The sequence below is a fragment of the Chiloscyllium plagiosum genome, chromosome 25, assembly GCF_004010195.1.
Source record: "Chiloscyllium plagiosum isolate BGI_BamShark_2017 chromosome 25, ASM401019v2, whole genome shotgun sequence".
Classification (NCBI taxonomy): domain Eukaryota; kingdom Metazoa; phylum Chordata; class Chondrichthyes; order Orectolobiformes; family Hemiscylliidae; genus Chiloscyllium; species Chiloscyllium plagiosum.
Genome location: NC_057734.1, coordinates 17,422,133 through 17,440,483, shown reverse-complemented (window position 1 = coordinate 17,440,483; position 18,351 = coordinate 17,422,133). Strand labels below are relative to the sequence as shown.

Below are 18,351 nucleotides of genomic sequence, written 5' to 3'. Positions count from 1 at the left end.
ACAATCAGCCACTTCATACTAATAAACAATAGACAACAGGTGCAGAAGTAGGCCATTCTGCCCTTTGAGCCTGCACTACCATTCATTATGATCATGGCTGATCATCTTCAATCAGTATCCTGTTCCTGCCTTATCTCCATAACCCTTGATTCCACTATCCTTGAGAGCTCTATCCAACTCTTTCTTAAACGAATCCAGAGACTGGGCCTCCACTGCCTTCTGGGCAGAGCATTCCACACACCCACCACTCTCTGGGTGAAGAAGTTTCTCCTCATCTCTGTTCTAAATGGCCTACCCCTTATTTTTAAACTGTGTCCTCTGGTTCGGGACTCACCCATCAGCAGAAACATGTTTCCTGCCTCCAGAGTGTCCAATCCTTTAATACTAACTGTTCTTCATTATTAGCAGATTTTGAAATTTGCCTTCAATTGGCTTCAACCTTAGATATCCACTCATGTATATCCCAACTCAATGAACTCTAATATTCATCTGGAAATGAGATACTAAGCAGTTGTTAAATGTGCCACGAGGCAGATAATCAAACTGGGGAAGGTGGTGAGGTGTGGAGATGGATGGAAATGTCATCCTGACATTGACAGAAGCTGAAGTGCAGGTTTTCAGCTATGCACAAATTGGCCACGCTATTTCTGACTTTACAATAGTGATGACTATTTCAAGTTTTTCTACCTTTTGAAGTCATAAAGAGCGTTATATATAGGTTTTTTTTTCTCCTGCCAAAAGAAAATAAGTGTTCCCAAGTACCTGCTGCCCTTGTCCTTCTAGATGGAAGTGGTCATGGGTTTGGAGGGTCTATCTAAGGATCTTTGGTGAATTTCTGCAGTGAATCTGGTAGATAGTACACACTGCTACTACTGAGCACCACTAGTGGAGGGATTGAATGTTTGCCAATCAAGTGGGTTGCTTTGTCCTGGACAGTGTAAAGCTTCTTGAGTGTTGGGAGCTGCACACATCCAGGCAAGTAGGAAGTATTCCATCACACTCCTGACTTGTGCCTTGTAGATGATGGATAGACTTTGGGGTGTCAGGAGGTGAGCTACTCGCCGCAGTATCCCTAGTCGCTGACCTGCTCTTGTCGCCACTGTGATTATGTGGTGAGTCCAGTTGAGTTTCTGGTCAATGGTAACTCCAAGGATGTTGACAGTGGGGGAATTCAGTGGTGGTAAAACTATTAAATGTCAAAGGGTCTCTTATTGGTGATGGTCATTATCTGGCATTTGTGTGGCGCGAATGTTACTTGCCACTTGTTGGCCCAAGGCAAAAGTGAGGACTGCAGATGCTGGAGATTAGTCGAGAATGTGGTGCTGGAAAAGCACAGCAGGTCAGACAGCATCTGAGGAGCAGAGAATCAATGTTTCAAGCAAACACCTTCATCAGGAATGAGGTTGTGAATCGAGGGGGTGGTGAGATAAATAGGTGTGGAGTGGGGCTGGGGGAAGGTAGGTAGCAGAGAGTGCAATAGGTAGATGGGAGGTGGGGGAGACTGCGATAGGTAGATGGAGGTGGGGGCCTGCTGCACTCTTAGCTACCTTTCCCCCAGACCCAACCCCCTCCCATTTATCTCACCATCCCCTCGGCGCATAGCTTCATTCCTGATGAAGAGCTTTTGCCTGAAACGTCAATTCTACAACTCCTCAGATGCTGCCTGACCTGCTGTGCTTTTCCAGCACTACACTTGTCAGCCCAAGCCTGGATATTGTCCAGATCTTGTTGCATTTGAGCACAGACTGCTTCAGTATCTGAGGAGTCACGAATGGTGCTGAACACTGTGCGATTATCGGCGAACATCCCAACTTCTGACCTTATGACAGAGGGAAGCTCATTGATGAAGCAGCTGAAGATTATTGGGCCTAGGACACTACCCTGAGGGACTCCTGCAGATAGTCCTGGAGCTGAGATAACTGACCCTCCACAACCACAGCCATCTTCCTTTGTGCCAAGTATGACTCTAACCAGCGAAGTGTTTGCGCCCTGATACTCATTGATTTCAGTTTTGCCAGGGCTTCTTGATGCCATACTCTGTCAAATGCAGCCTTGATGTCAAGGGCTGTCACTCTCACCTCTGGAATTCAGCTCTTTTGTCCATGTTTGAACCAAGACTGTAATGAGATCGGGAGCTGAATGACCCTGGTGAAACTCAAACTGGGTGCTACTGAGCAGGTGCTGCTTGACAGCATTGTTGATGACCCCCCCCCCCCCCCCACCCCCCCATCACTTTACTGATGGAGAGTAGACTGGGCGGTAATTGGCCAGGTTGGATTTGTCCTGCTTTTTGACATACCTGGGCAGTTTTCCACATTGTCGGGTAGATGTCAGTTTGTAACTGCATTGAAAGAGCTTAAGTAGGGGAGCAGCAAATTCTGGAACACACATCTTCAGTAATATTGCCGGAATGTTATCAGGGCCTATTGCCTTTGCAGTATTCAGTGCCTCCAGCTGTTTCTGGATATCACGCAGAGTGAATCGAATTGGCTGGAGACTGGTATCTGCGATGCTGGGGAGCACTGGAGGAGCCGGAGATGGATTATCCACTCAGCACTTCTGAATGAAGGTTGCTGTGAATGCATTAGCCTTACCTTCTGCACTGATGTGCTAGACTCCTCCATCATCAAGGATGGGGATAGTTGTGGAACCTCCTCCTCCAGTGAGTTGTTTAATTGTCCACCACCATTCACGACTCGATGTGGAAGGACTGCACAGCTTTGATCTGATCCATTGGTTGTGGGATCACTTAGCCCTGTCTAGCACTTGCTGTTTATGCTGTGTGGCACACACGTAGTCCTGTTTGGTAGCTTCACCAGGTTGACACCTCATTTTTAGGTATACCTAATGCTGCTCTTGGCATGCCCTCCTGCACTCTCCATTGAACCAGGGTTGATCCCCTAGCTTAATGGTAATGGGTGAATGGGGGATATGCCAGGCGTGAGGTTGCAGATCGTGCTGGAGTACTGTTCTGCTGCTGTTGATGATCGACAATGCCTCATGGATACCCAGTCTTGAGTTGCTGGATTGGTTTGAAGTCTGTCCTATTTAGCACGGTGCAAGTGCCACATAACACATTGGAGGTTATTCTCAATGTGAAGGCGGGACTTCTTCTCCACAAGGTCAGAGTGGTGGTCACTTTTACTATACTGTTATGGACAGATGCTTCTACAGCTGGCAGATCAGTAGGCATGAGGTCAAGTTTTTTTCCCCCTCTTGTTGGTTTCTTCACCACCTGCTGCAGATCCAGTGTCACAAAGCTAATCCCTTTTTTTTTTAACCTAAAAGCTGATCCTTGGCTCAAGGTGACTCTGTCCCTGATTTTTCTCAGAGGGGCAAGAAACCAGGTCGGACTCTGATCGTTTGGTCTGGTGCAGAGATGGAAAGCATTTTGAGAGGCCTTTTGTTTATATGGAAACAGATGAGACTTCAGGCCAAAGTTGGTCATGTTTTATAAGTGACCTGTATAAAGGGCTGGGGGGTGGTCAGTTCTCCAGCTGAGCTGAGCAGTTTTTTAGTTCGGTCTTGAACTGAAGTTCAACAAGGAGCTGTGTGGAAACTCACTCTTTTTCTTTCTCTCTCTCTCTCTTTCTGCCCTTCAACTTCAACCTGTAAGCATGTGTTCCATTTATACTGGGTTTTAGAGGGAGTTTACTGATTGGGACTGTTGTGTATATTCGAAACGGCATAATTAAGTCTAGTTCGATAGGCTGAGTTCTATTGGGGTTCTTTATTCTGTTCTTTGTGTTTCATTGTGTAATTTTGTGAATAAATATTTGTCTGTTTTAAAATCTAGTAGTCAACCTAGCTATCTTACTCCAGGTAACTTTCACTGTACACTTACTGAAACAAACTGCAAAGTTAGGTCTAGGGCTGCCTGCTTAAGAATGTTTTGAGTGGTCTGGCTTAGTTCATAACACCAGCCTAACAGCTATATCCTTTAGGACCCAATCAGCTCGATCCATGCCGAGCCACTCTTGACGGTGGACATTGAAAACCCCCACCCATTTTGTTCCCTTGCCACCCTCAGTGCTTCCTCTAATTACTGTTCAACATAGAGGAGTACTGATTCATCAGCCAAAGGAGGACGATATGTGATAACCAATAAGACGTTTCCTTGTCCATGTTTAACCTGAAGCCATGAGACTTCATGGGGTCCGGAGTCTATGTCAACTCCCACCCGACTGTATACCACAGTGCCGCCACCTCTGCTGGGTCTGTTCTGCCAGTGGGACAGGACATATCCAAGGATAATAACGGTGGTTTCGGGGGTGTTTTCTGCAAGGCATGATACCCTAAGAATGACTATGTCAGGCTTTTGCTTGATGAGTGTGTGAGACAGCTCTCCCAATTTCAGTACTAGCTTCCAGATGTTGGTAAGGAGGACTTTGCATGGTTGACAGGGCTGTTTGCATTTTTGCTGTTGTCTTTTCCGGTTCCAAGGTCAATGCCAGGTGGTCCACTCAGTTTCATTTCTTTGTTGTGACTTACTAGCGATTGATACAACTGAGTGGCTTGCTAGGCCATTTCAGAGAGCAGTTGAGAGTCAACCACATTGCTGTGGCTCTGGAGTCACATGTAGGCCAGACCAGATCAGGATGGCAGATTTCCTTCCCTAAAGGACATTAGTGAACGAGATGGTTTTTTTCGACAATTGACAATAGTTTCGTTATCATCAGTCGACTGTTAATTCCAGATTTTTAAAAAATTCAAATTCTATCATCTGCTGTGGCAGGATTCAAACCCTGGTCCCCAGAACATTATTCTGGGCTTCTGTATTAATAGTCAAAAATAATACCACTCAGCCATCGCCTCCGCGGTATCTGTAGGAAATGGATTGCTCCAACCTATTTCCTCCACTACTAGCTAGTTACTTTCCTGAGAAGTGGGACACATGCTGGTCCAGCTGGAAACATGAAGGAGGATATTGCAGCACACCCTTCGCCATCTTCTACATTAGACACTCAAAAACTGTTGATAACACCAGCCATTTACCCACTACCTCACTGATCTGCAGCGATTGTAAAATTTTTTACATTTGTTTTCAAATCACTTTATGGCTTTGTCTTCTCTCAATCTTTATAGTTGCCTCTAGTCCCACAAAGTTCTGAGTTCCTCTAATCCTGCCCTCTTGACCATTCTTCATTTTAGTTTCTCCAATATCAGGACCTTCAACTATCAACGCCCAATTCCTTACCTATTTGTTTCAACCTTTCTTTCCTTCGTTAAGATGCTTCTAATTTCCTACTTCTTCCAGTTTTTGGTTATCTTCCTTTATATATTCTAAAGTAACTCCTGAGTGTCAAATACTGCATTACAATGCTCCTGTGTTGCACTTTAACAAAATTTATTACATTAAAGATGTCATGTAAATCCAAGTTACTGATGTGCTTATGCTATTACTATAGCCTCATTACTCATTGGTGTAGCACTAAACAGACAAACCAAAAAAAGGTTGATTCTCAAGTGAAGAAGCCGCAGAAGCACTTACAATTGGTCCTCAGTGCTTCTGGGCTGAGGCTAGGGTCAGGATCAGATGAGGCTTAGCACTCAGGAGATAATTATTCGGATCTCTTATTCCAATTGCCTTCTACTGATCCATGTTCAGAAATGTATGTTTTTGAATAGAGATCAAGCAGGATTGAAATAAACATCTAGAATAGTTCCTTCAAAGAACGGTAGGAAAGGGAAAGGGATGGATTGACGTGCTTTTACAAAAATAAGTACAACAAGCCAAAAGTTGTGTTGCTACAAACCTCTTCTGCTTCTTCATCGGAATCGACAATAGGAAAATCCTTCAGTGACTGCTCTGTTCGTTCAGACCCATAAGCACCAATTGCTCCTTTCCCCTTTCTCATTTTTGCTTCAATTGGTGCCACAATTCCTACAGAGTAATAGAAACATTATTATTATTGGCTTAAATTCACAAAATGGGCAAAAGATGGAACTTGATGGCTTGGAGCTGAAGAGGCTATCAGCGGGGGAGCACTTTGGGACTAGTGACCATCATTCTAGTAGTTTTAAAATACTTATGGAAAAGGACAGAATTGATCAAAAAGTTAAAGTTTAAATTGAAGAAAGATCAATTTTGATGGTATTAGATAGGAACTTCCAAAAGTTGACTGAGACACACTATTTGCAGATAATGGGATGGTTGAGAGGTAAGAGTTCAGAGACAGTATGTTCCTCTTAGTGTGAAGAGCAAGGCTGGTAGGTGCAGGGAATGCTGGATGACTAAAGAAATTTAGGCTCTGGTCAAAAACAAAAAGGAGGAATGTATCAGATAGACAGCTGGGATTGAGTGAGCCCCCAGAAGAGTATAAAGACAGCAGGAATATACTCAAGAAATAAATCAAGAGAGCAAGAAGGGGACATGAGATAGCTTTGACCGAGCCAAGAAAAATTCAAAGAGTTTCTATAAATACATTAAGGGCAAAAGAGTAACTAGGGAGAGAATAGGGCCCCTTAAAGATCAATGCAGCCATGTACATGTGGCACTGCAGGAGATGTTACGGGATACTAAATGAATCTCTTGTGTCAGTATTCAGAGGAGGACATAGAAGCTAGGGAGTTTGGGGAAATAAACAGTTTCTGGACTGTATGACTCTGTGAAGAAAGTACTGAATTGTTGTATGAAGGATGATAATTTACTTGGATTCTTATTGAAGGATGCTAGATGAATTTGGGTGTTGGGGTGAGATTATGGTATTTTCAGGGACAAACTTAATTTTTCTCAGGAAATTAAATTAGTGAAAGTGCAATAACTATTTTCCCACTCCAGTGGAGTATCAGGATTCATCAGAAAAACAGCACTTTTACTCAAAGACCTGTGGTGGTCTGGAGGAGGAGAACAGCTCTCACATATGAACTCCCACCTTTTGAGAAAAAGTTACTGACAGAGAATTATCATTAACACTGCTAGTGAACTTTCTGAAAACTGTACCTTGTGCATTTTTCCCAAGACCTCTGCCAGGTACGTAACCCATCTTCTGCAGTAATTTCTGTCCAATCCCTTTGGTATGTTTTTCCCAGGTGCCAATTTCCTGGTTTGTTCGATGTCCTCCTGTGAATCCTTTTGAACTAGATTTGAAAAAGCCACCCTACGAGAAAAAAATGTAATGAAAAACTAAACATAACTGAACCAAACCCAAGAAGCGCCAGTCAATCAGGATACAATCTGTCCTTATGGAGTGGCAGAAGGGGGAGAAGAACAGGAACTGTTAAAAGTAGGGGGAAAATGCACATTTCAACTAACAGACTTGGGGAGAAACATACTAAGGATCCCCAAACTATGGTGAAGCAAATACATTTGTTTTATTCCTGGAACGTTCATTTTTAATGTTTTATTGAACCATCTTAGTTTGGTAAATAGCTATTCAGACTGCATAACTATTTCAGCAAAGAGTAAGTTCCACAATCCTTAAGGAAAACAAATAAAGTAAAACGGTGTTACTATTTCTCTGTTGTAAACAAATAACTGACAATAGTTTGTAAAACTTCGTTCGACAAAAAATGTTTTAAAATTTACTGATTTTAGGAAAACCTCAATTCCTTTTATCACCTGACCAAATATAGATAGTGCTTTTATGCAGGCAGTAATGGTTGTTTTTGATCTTGTATTATAAATAAACAAGCACAGATTCTCTAATAATTCCAACTCTCTCCCAAATGAAGTCAAAATTGAACAAAAATTATTTAATCTGAAACTTTTCCAGAAAGCAAAACTGTGGGTTTACCGACAGCACGTGGAGCTATAGGGAGAGGACAAATGGGCTGGGGCTAGTTTCTCTGGAGCATCAGAGGCTGAGGGGTGACATTGTAGAGGTTTATAAGATCAGGAGGGCATGGATAGGGTGAACTGTCAAGGTCTTTTCCCCAGGATGGGAGGTCCAAAACTAGAGGGCATAGATTTAAGGTGAGAGGGGAAACATTTTCATGCAGAGGGTGATGCGTCTATGGAATGAACTGCCAGAGGAAGTGGTGAAGTTACTACAATAATTACAACATTTAAAAGGCATCTGGGTGTATATGAATAGGAAGGGTTTGGAGGGATACAGGCCAAACTCTGGCAAATGGGACTAGATTAATTGAAGGATATCTTGTCAGCATGGACAAGTTAGACCAAAGGGTCTGCTTTGGTGCTGTACATCTCAATATAAAGGTGGTAAGGACAAGCCAGGGAACTATAGTCCAGTGAGCCTGACGTTGATGGTGGGCAAGTTGTTGGAGGGAATCCTGAGGGACAGGATGTACATGTATTTGGAAAGGTAAGGACTGATTAGGGATAGTCAACATGGCTTTGTGCGTGGGAAATCATGTCTCACAAACTTGATTGAGCTTTTTGAACAAGTAACAAAGAAGATTGATGAGGGCAGAGTGGTGAACATGATCTATATAGACTTCAGTAAGGCGTTCGACAAAGGTCCCCATGAGAGACTGCTTAGCAAGGTTAGGCCTCATGGAATACATGGAGAACAAACCATTTGGATACAGAACTGGCTTGAAGGTAGAAGACAGAGGATGGTGTGGAGGGTTGTTTTTCAGACTGGAGGCCTGTGACCAGTGCAGTGCCGCAAGGATCGGTGCTCTGTCCACTACTTTTCGTCATTTATATCAATGATTTGGATGTGAGTGCAAGAGGTATAGTTAGTAAGTTTGCAGGTAACACCAAAGTTGGAGATGTAGTGGACAGCGAAGAAATTACCTCAGATTACAACAGTACCTTGACCAGGTGGGTCAATGGGCTGGGAGTAGCAGATGGAGTTTAGTTTAAATAAATGTCAAGTGCTGCATCTTGGGAAAGCAAACGTTAGCAGGACTTATACACTTAATGGTAAGGTTCTCGGGAGTGTTGCTGAACAAAGATTCTTGGAGTGCAGGTTCATTGCTCCTTGAACGTGGAGTCGCAGGTAGATAGGATAGTGAAGGTGGTGTTCGGTATGCTTTTCTTTATTGGTCAGCGTATTGAGTGTAGGAGTTGGGAGGTCATGTTGTGGCTGTACAGGACATTGGTTAGGCCACTGTTGGAATATTGCATGCAATTCTGGTCTCCTTCCTATTGGAAAAATGTTGTGAAACTTGACAGGATTCAAAAAAGATTTACAAGTATGTTGCCAGGGTTGGAGGATTTGAGCTATAGGGAGAGACTGAATAGACTGGGACTGTTTTCCCTGGAGCATCAGAAGCTGAGGGGTGACCTTACTGAAGTTTATAAAGTCATGAGGGGCATGGATAAGATAAATAGACAAAGTCTCTTCCCTGGTGTGGGGGAGTCCAGTACTAGAGGGCATAGGTTTAGGGTGAGAGGGGAAAGATATAAAAGGGACCTAAGGTGCAACTTTTTCCATGCAGAGGATGATGCGTGTATGGAATGGGCTGCCAGAGGAAGTGGAGGAGGTTGGTACAATTGCAATATTTAAAAGGCATCTGAATGGGTATATGAATAGGAAGAGTTTGGAGGGATACGGGCCAAGTGCTGGAAAATGGGACTAGATTGGGCTGGGATATTAGGTCAGCATGGATGAGTTGGAATAAAGGCTCTGTATCTGTGCTGTACATCTCTATGACTCCATGACTGCAGCAGTTCAAGAAGACAGCTTATTACCACCTTCTCAAGAGCAACTAGGGTTGGACAATAAATGAACAAGCCAGCGACACTTCGATCTCATGAATGAGTCACTGTGTGCATCTATAAAAGATGTGATATCCTCACAGAATTTTCAGAACAATAAAAATATAAATATCACTCACACATTTCAAGGTTTTCCTTAAAATTCAAAACTTGAAGCGAAATGCTCTTAGCCCCCAAATATATAGTTTAAAAGTGTTTCTTTTCCTCCACATTTTTAAAAGACCACTCATGGGGTGTGGGCATCATTGGCAGCCCAGCATTTATTTCCCATCTGTACTTGCCCTTAAGAAAGTACTGCTAGAGTCTATTTGGTGGAGTTAGGCCATTTCAGAGGGCAGTTAAGTGTCAACCACAGTGTTATGGGTCTGGAGTTATATGTAGGACAGACCAGGTAAGTACAGCAATTTTTTCCCCAGGAGATGAGCTTTTAAGCAATTGACAATGATTTCATGGTTATCATTAGACTTAATTCCAGATTTTTATGGAATTTAATTTCCACCAACTGCTGTGTGGAATTTAAACCTAGGTCTTTCGAACAGTAACTGGGTCACTGGATTACTGGCCGGCCAAGTCTGTAGTGTTGCCGGCATTTCGAACATCAATCCATTGCTGGAAGTATTACTAAATCTGCTTGATTTCAGTCACATCTAATCCATTACTGCCATTATGTTTTTTGATGATTTAAACTAATGCACAGCTATCAAGTATCAAGCCCAGACCTTGACTAAATACAGGAATTTTTATTTTTATCCAGCATGAGTTAAATTCTGGATGCAAAAAAGTTGCAATTCTATCATTAAAGGATTGAGGGGCAGCAACTGGGCAGTCAACAGTCTCAAAACAGCAGAATGTCATAGTAAAATCATCACAACTGGAGAACAAGTTGAAACCACAGCTGACACCATGACCTTCAGACAGGCTTCAAACAAATATCAAGCAGTCAGATTCACTGGAGTTGCTTAGTTATCAGGCACTAACCAAAACCGATCCAATAATTCAATAACTTCATGTAAAGTTTAAGATCAACTTCTGCAGATTTGCAATTTACTCAGAATTATTATCTGCACATTCAAAGTGACTAAATTCTTTTTGAGAAATGTATCAGAAATGCCGGTTATAACAGAATTCTCGTTGGTAGAGTGCCTGATAACAGTTACTGTACTTACAGTTTTCAATTTCTTTGGGGCGAATTCCTTTGGAAAATCTTCTCGTTTAACTTTCTCTTCTTCAGAATCATCAGAATCCTTATCTTCTGCATTTTCCTCAGCTGCAGGTCGCCGGATCCCAGCACTGATGAAATTCACTGGAGCACTGTAATCTTTGGAACTATAGAAACAGTGCAGATACAGTAACATTATTGTACAATTGCTTTCAAAAATCTAACTGCAGCTCCTTAAATCCCATGTACAGCTGGCAAGTGTCTGGAGACAAGCACATAAGAGGACCAGAGCAGAAAATACACAGGGATCTGAACAATAGTACTGGCTAGGTCCAAAAAGATAAAACTGATAGTCTGATCAACTAGCGTTGCTTCAATTAAATCCATCTAACAGGATTACAGATGACTAGTACTGAACACATGCTGACGAGTGCATAGACATCTCTATCTTCTCTATTCCAACAGAGCAATTTATTGTATTCGAAAATAGTGAATAAAAGCACAAGCTGATATGGGTGGATTGTAAGGATTTATAGGCCTCACTGGTGACAAACATCACCATTCCCACTGGCTCTACACTCAACCAATAGGCCATAGATATAATTGTTCCATTTTCAAAAATCAGTACCAGACCAGTTACAGTCCAGTCCAACCAGTGTTACTGACTGGTACAGCTCAACTTTGCACCCAAAATTCTCTAAATGGCCAACATTTGATTTTGCTCAGAAAGAAAATTGGGGTGTCTCAATTCCAAAAAAGACCCTAGCAAAATATGTTAATTACATCAAATGGAGCCAAATCAACCTCTCATAGCTGACGGTTACAAAATAGGATGAAAGAATGTCAGAAACACATCACATGGACAACATCTTAACACAGAAACAGAACAAGAAATAGATTGGGGAATCCAAGAGGTCAGAAAATAACTGAACAAATGAGAAATTGAAGAATATGCGCCTACTTTGACCCGAGATCTGCCCCAGGGCTGGCGCAATTGCAAGAATCCTAGAATCAAACATGGAGGAACAGCCACTTAATCAAGTTAGCAAAAGCATCAAACAATAGCCAGGAATGTTCAGTTGCTTCAAGAGTGGGAGACAAGTGGATAAAATAAAATGTCAAATCTCATAATGGTAGAAGCCAGTGTGTATAATGTTCTAGATTACCGTTTTCCCCCAAAGCTTGGCCTTTCATCATCAGAATCATTCTCAGCCCACATGCCGTAGATGGCATCCTCTTTTGTCTGCCGATGGCGTACACGGTCTGGGTTGAACTCATTTTCCAAGTCCCAATCTGAAATTTCAAACCGCTCCATCTCCACCTCGTCGTCATCCTGGCCTTTCCCGTAAAGATGTGACATTGACATTTTCACCTGCCGGATAATAAAAAGAATTGGATATAGCGCTTTGTCACAAAAAATCCCTACATTAAAATCGCCTGACTCCAGCTCAAACTTCCCTCTTTGCTGTGGTATTTGAATCTAGAGCATGATCACTTCTTCGGTGTCCAAAAATATGGCCCAATATTTGTTTAAAAATGTACATCATGAATGGTTGAAATCTGAATGAAACTTATTACTAAAAAAAACTGATATCCAGCAACTGAGGCAGAGAGCCAAGTTAATAAGGTGGGTGCTGAAGAAGAGTTCATCCAAGATGTTGTCCTTCCTATTCTAAATGCCAATCAACCACTTCATTCATTTCCTGATATTTATTAAGTTTTGCTGATTCTTTTTAATCGCAGGTATCATTTAAAAAATCCCCTTGGCCAAGAGTTGGCCGATTATGAAATTCTACTCCCAGCCGTATTTCTTAATCAACTTGATGGAAACACTCAGAGAAATAAAAGGACAAATGAACAGTCAGGATATTAAACAAGCGAGTGCAAGCCATACGGCTGGAGTTACAAGTAGCTCGGAAAGAAAGACAATGCCAAAAACAATACAGGAGAAAGTGAGGACTGCAGATGCTGGAGATCAGAGTCAAAAAGTGTGGCACTGGAAAAGCACAGCAGGTCAGACAGCATCCAAGGAGCAGAAGAGTCAACATTCCGGGTATAAGGCCTTCATCAGGACACCCAATAAAATACCCAAACTACGGAACAGAAAGTGTGTGGTTTATTATTTTATCTCATATTTTTGAGAGAGAAGATGGAGTTAAGTATTATTGGCTTTGACAGTTCTCCATATGCGTTCACTTGTCAAGTGAAATACACTGTTAATATTCGGCAACTAGCCTTACCCCACCAAGTTTCAAATTAATTTCAAAAAGATTACAGATGGTAGAACTGACAGAGAAAGAGAATATAAAATTCTGATCCCATGGGACAGAAAGCTTTTTTATTTATTCATTCATGGGATGGTGGGATTGTTGACTAAGCTACCATTTATTGTCCACCTTTAGTTGTTCTTGAAAAAGTGGTGGAAAGCTACCTTCTTGACTTGCTGTGTATCTTCAGTAATAGCTGCTTCAAAATCAACAGTCCAAAGCGCTAACTGAGGTCCATGCTGAGGCATCAATCATAATAATTGCTGAAATAGTAAAGGATCCCATTCCTTGACAATAAACAGCAACTTCGAGAGAGCATTAGGTGATCATAGGTTGGAGAGTAGATTGGGTAGGGGTAGGGAGAAAATGGGGAGGGGGGGTGTATTGAGATAGGGAATAGGAAAGGAGATGGGGACATTGTGGCAGTGGGAGATTCTTAGGAGATAATATCACAATATGATAGAATTCACCCTGCATTCTGAGAGGGAGAAGCTAGAATCAGATGTAATAACATTTCAATTGAGTAAAGATAGCTACAAAGTCAGAAGGGAGGAGCTAGCTACTGTAAATTGGAAGGGAAGCTGAGCAGAGAAGACAGTGGAGCAGTAATGGCAGGAGTTTCTGGGGGTAATTTGGGAGGCACGAGGAGAAATTCATCCCAAGGAAGGAGAAACATATTAAGGGGAAGACAAGGCAAACATGGCTGACAACATAGGTTGGTTAGGGACAACATAAAAGCAAAAGAAAAAGCACACAATGTGGTGAAGATTACTGAGAAGCCAGAGGATTTAAAAACCAGTAAAGGACAAATAAAAAAGCAATAAGGGTGTGGAGATAATGAAATATGAGGGTAAGCTAGCTATTAATATAGAAGATGATTGCAAGAGGTTTTTTTAGATACAGTAGCGCCTCGACTTACGAACTTAATCCGTTCCGGGACACGGTTCACGAACCGAAAAGTTCACGAACTGAATCAAACCGCATAGCAAAGCAGAACAATGACAATGAAACCACGGGCTTTTTGCGTTCGTACCTTGAATTTCGTACGTACGTTGAGGCAAAATTTTACGTACAATCCTGTTCGTAAACAGATTTGTTTGTGAACGGGGTCGTTTGTATGTTGAGGCGCTACTTATATAGAATTTAAGAGTGAGGTAAGAGTGGACACTGGAACATTGAAAAATGAGACTGCGAGAAACAAAGAAATGGTTCATGAACTTGATTGATACTTTGAATCATTCTTCGTGTGGCATACCAAAACTTCAAAAGAGTCAAGGTTCTAAGGTGGGCGTAGTGGCCATCCCTAAGTAGAAGATGCTGGGGAAACTGAAAGGTCAGAAAGTGGACTACTCAACTAGATTGAGTGGACTACACCCCAGAGTTCTGAAAGAGATAACTGAGGAGATTGTGGAGGCATTGGTGGCGATCTTTCAGGAAACACTGGAGTCAGATAGGTTCTTAAGGACTGGAAAATGATTAATGTAATACCCCGTTTAAGAACAGAGGTAGGCAGAAGATGGGGAATTGTACACCAGTTAGTCTGACCTTGGTCGTTGGTAAGATTTTAAGAGTCCATTATGAAGGACAAGGTTGCAGAGTACTTGGAAGTCAGCATAGCTTCATCATGGGAGGTCATGCCTGACTAATCTGTTACAATTCTTTGAGGAGGTAATAAGCAAGTTAGACAAAGGAGAGCCAGTCGATGTGGCCTATTTGGATATCCAAGGCCTTTGACAAGGTGCTGCATAGGGGGCTGCTAAATAAGAGTCCATGGTTTTAAGGGCAAAGTTGGCATACAGGCTTGACTGACTGGCAGAAGGCACGGATGCGGAAAAATGGGATCTTTTTCAGGATGGTAGCAGTGACTAGTGGAGTTCCACAGGAGTCAGTGTTGGGATCACAACCATTCATGCTAGAGATTAATGATCTGGACGTTTGCAGATAACACAAAGATAGGTGGAGGGACAGGTAACGTTGAGGAAGCGGGACTTGGACAGTCTAGGACCATGGGCAGAGAAGTAGCAGATGGAATACAATGTCAGAAAGTTTGAGGTTATCCACTTATGTAGGAAGAATACAGTTGTAGGAAAAGTAAAGAGGAAGAATAGAATTGTAGGAGAAAGTAAAGACTGCACATGCTGGAGAAGTTAGAGTTGAAAAGAGTGGTGCTGGAAAAGCACAGCAGGTCAGGCAGCATCCAAGGAGCAGGACAGTTGGAGGAAGAATAGAATTGTAGGAGAAAGTAAAGACTGCACGTGCTGGAGAAGTCAGAGTTGAAAAGGGTGGTGCTGGAAAAGCACAGCAGGTCAGGCAGCATCCAAGGAGCAGGACAGTTGATGCTTTGGGTATTAGGCCTTTCATTTTATAAATTGGGAAAGGCTTTAGAATCTGATGCACAAAGAGGTGTGGGAGTCCTCATTCAGGATTCCCCTAAAGTCAACATGCAGGTTCATCTGGCAGTTAGGAAGGCAAATGCAATGTTAGTATTCATGGCAAAGTGGCTAGAACACAACAGCAAAGATATACTGCTGAGACAATGTAAACCTCTAGTCAGGCACATTCCTGATGAACATCTCATGCTCAAACCGTTGATTCTCCTACTCCTCGGATGCTGCCTGACTAGCTGTGCCTTTCCAGCACCACACTTTTCAACAACGTACACCATGAACAGCTTTGCGTCCTGTATTTAAGTAAGGGTGTGCTGGCATTGGAGGGGGTCCAGAGGATGTTTGCACAAATGATCCTGGAGATGACTCTGGATCTGTATTCAACGGATATGGGGCAATCTCATTAAAATCTATAGAATACTGAAAGGGCTGGATAGAGTGGACACGTGCATGATGGTTCCATTAAGAAGAGAGACTAGGCACAGCCTCAAAGTGAAGGGACAACCTTTTAGAACTGAGATGAGGAGGAATTTCCACTGCCAGAAGGTGGTGAATCTGTGTTGGCCAAGTTACTGAGTGTATTTAAGGCAGAGAGAGATAGGTTTGTGATTGGTAAGGGGATCAGGGGTTAGGAGGAGAAGGCAAGAGAACGCAGTTGAGAAAGATAACAGGCATGGTCATATTTTTAGATTAGATCCCTTACAGTATGGAAACGGGCCATTTGGCCCAACAAGTCTACACAGACCTTCGATGCATAACCCACCCAGATCCATTCCCCTACCCTACATTTACCCTGACTAACGCACCTAACACTATGGGCAATTTGGTACAATTGCAACATTTAAAAGGCATTTGGATGGGTACATGAATAGGAAGGGTTTGGATGGATATGGGCCGGGTGCTGGCAGGTGGGACAAGATTGGGTTGGGATATCTGGTCAGCATGGACGGGTTGGACCGAAGGGTCTGTTTCCATGCTGTACATCTCTATGACTCTATTTAACATGGCCAACTCGCCTGACCTGCACATCTTTGGACTGTGGGAGGAAACCCACGCAGACACGGGTAGAATGTGCAAACTCCACACAGAGAGTCGCCTGAGGCTGGAGTTAAACCTGGGTCCTTGGCGCTAACCACTGAGCCCCATGGTGGAGCAAAGTTAAAATATCACAACACCAGTTTATAGTCCAACAGGTTTATTTGAAAGCACTAGCTTTCGAAGCGCTGCTTCTTCTTCAGTGCCAGCTCCTCCAAAATATGGTGGAGTAGACACGATGGGCTGAATGGCCTTATTCTGTTTCTATACCTTATGGTCGAATGGAAATGCGGGGCTGGGGTGAGGGGAGATTGGAAATGGGTGGTGTGGCAATAGAGGGACGAGAGTGGGGTCCAGATCGTGCTGTCCCCTGGGTCACAGACACACACACAGTCTCTTACTCCGTCTGTCTGGGTCCACCCTCCAGCCGGAATTAGCTCACTCGACCTGGATGCAGTTTAGGAACTTTGCAACAGAAAGAATTGGAATAAAGGCCACGACACAAACTCACCGCCTTCGCCTCACTCAAGCCTCGCCGCCGCGCGCCCCGATCCGATGCCTAACGGTTGAACACGTCCGCCATCTTGTGTCCGTGTGCGGAACTCCGCCGTCGGGAAACACCGAGCGCGCAGAAATGTTCCGGCCCGGAGGGCTGGAAGACAGAGCCTGAGAAGGTGGGGGGTGGGGGAAAGTGAACCGAGTGGCACCGTGACCTGGGTCAGGGCAGAGGCGGGATGTGCAAAGAGAAACTTCCACATGAAACAACCGGGAACCGAGCGGGCGCGGAGAGACCCCGCTTCATTTGATTAAAACTCTCGCTTCTCCTCTTTACAGAAAACAATTCACGGTGTTTCCAGTTTTTTTGTTTTTCACATCATTCAAACTGAGGCCCATTATCTCAAAACCTCTTCCCCAGCCACTTCAACAACAACAACACAGGCCGGCAGCAAGAATGCAGCTGGGTACGGCCTTTATTAAACTTTAATTACAGACACAGAGATGTCTGCCTGCCCAGCTGAAGGGGAATGGAAAACAATCAGAAAGAAAAAAGGAATAAAGAAACGGAGGGAACGTGCCAGAGGCCTTCCTCACGCGGTGGAGTTTCCGAGTGTGGCTGAGAGGCAGAGAATCCAGCAGAAAATACAGGAAGCGGTGTAAGTTCGTTGAATTGTCAGAACCCACCTCCTGGATTATAAAGCGGATCTGGATTTCGGTCCCCACACTTGCAGGAAAGCACCTCAGCCTCTCGTCAATGCCAGACCAGAGATAACACAGGAAACCAGCAACATTTCAGACTTGGGGCATACACACACATAGTCACTGATTGGCGTGGTAAAACAGCAAAACTAAATGCACTGAAATCCAACTTCAAGAGCCTCTGAGAATGGAAGCCAATCTGACTTAGGCACATGGCCAACACTGCTCAATAAGGCAATTGATATGGACCTGAAAAGGTCTTGACATTTATGTTCTAATGAAGAGTTGCTGGACTTGAAATGTTCATTCTGCCTTCTCACCACAGTTATTTCCAGACTTGTTGAATTTTGTCAGCATTTACTGCTTTTGTTTCAGATCTCCAGCATCCATAGTTCTTTTATTCATTGTTTTGACATTTACAACTCCCTTATATGGTCAACACAATCTGTGAGGAGAAAGTGAGGTCTGCAGATGCTGGAGATCAGAACTGAAAATGTGTTGCTGGAAAAGCGCAGCAGGTCAGGCAGTATCCAAGGAGCCGGAGAATCGACGTTTCGGGAATGAGGAGAGTGTGCCCAGCAGGCTAAGATAAAAGGTAGGGAGGAGGTACTTGGGGGAGGGGTGTTGAAAATGCGATAGGTGGAAGGAGGTTAAGGTGAGGGTGATAGTCCGGAG

At 43.3% G+C, this 18,351-nt stretch overlaps 2 protein-coding genes across 7 annotated transcripts in view; one reads left to right on the top strand and one right to left on the bottom strand.

The window, feature by feature from the left end:
* The window catches only part of tfip11 (tuftelin interacting protein 11), a 34,734-nt gene extending 17,678 nt beyond the window's left edge, over positions 1-17,056 (bottom strand). The window contains exons 1-5 of the mRNA XM_043715606.1: positions 16,991-17,056; positions 11,957-12,162; positions 10,798-10,957; positions 6,944-7,100; positions 5,757-5,884 (exon numbers count right to left, since the gene is read on the bottom strand). Coding sequence (XP_043571541.1) covers positions 5,757-5,884; positions 6,944-7,100; positions 10,798-10,957; positions 11,957-12,156 — 645 coding nt within the window. The 5' untranslated portion in view covers positions 12,157-12,162; positions 16,991-17,056. The remainder of the gene's footprint in view (positions 1-5,756; positions 5,885-6,943; positions 7,101-10,797; positions 10,958-11,956; positions 12,163-16,990) is intronic.
* A 113-nt stretch (positions 17,057-17,169) lies between these two features.
* The window catches only part of srrd (SRR1 domain containing), a 40,168-nt gene continuing 38,986 nt past the window's right edge, over positions 17,170-18,351 (top strand). For 2 of the 6 annotated variants that reach the window (XR_006315375.1, XM_043715609.1), the window contains exon 1: positions 17,172-17,633. Coding sequence is in view for 4 of the 6 variants with exons in the window: in XM_043715609.1 (XP_043571544.1) it covers positions 17,479-17,633 (155 nt within the window). In the remaining 2 variants the exon portion in view is untranslated. Of the gene's footprint in view, positions 17,634-18,351 lie in introns of all 6 variants that reach the window. The other 4 variants (XM_043715610.1, XM_043715608.1, XR_006315374.1 and 1 more) reach the window with 3 other exon arrangements.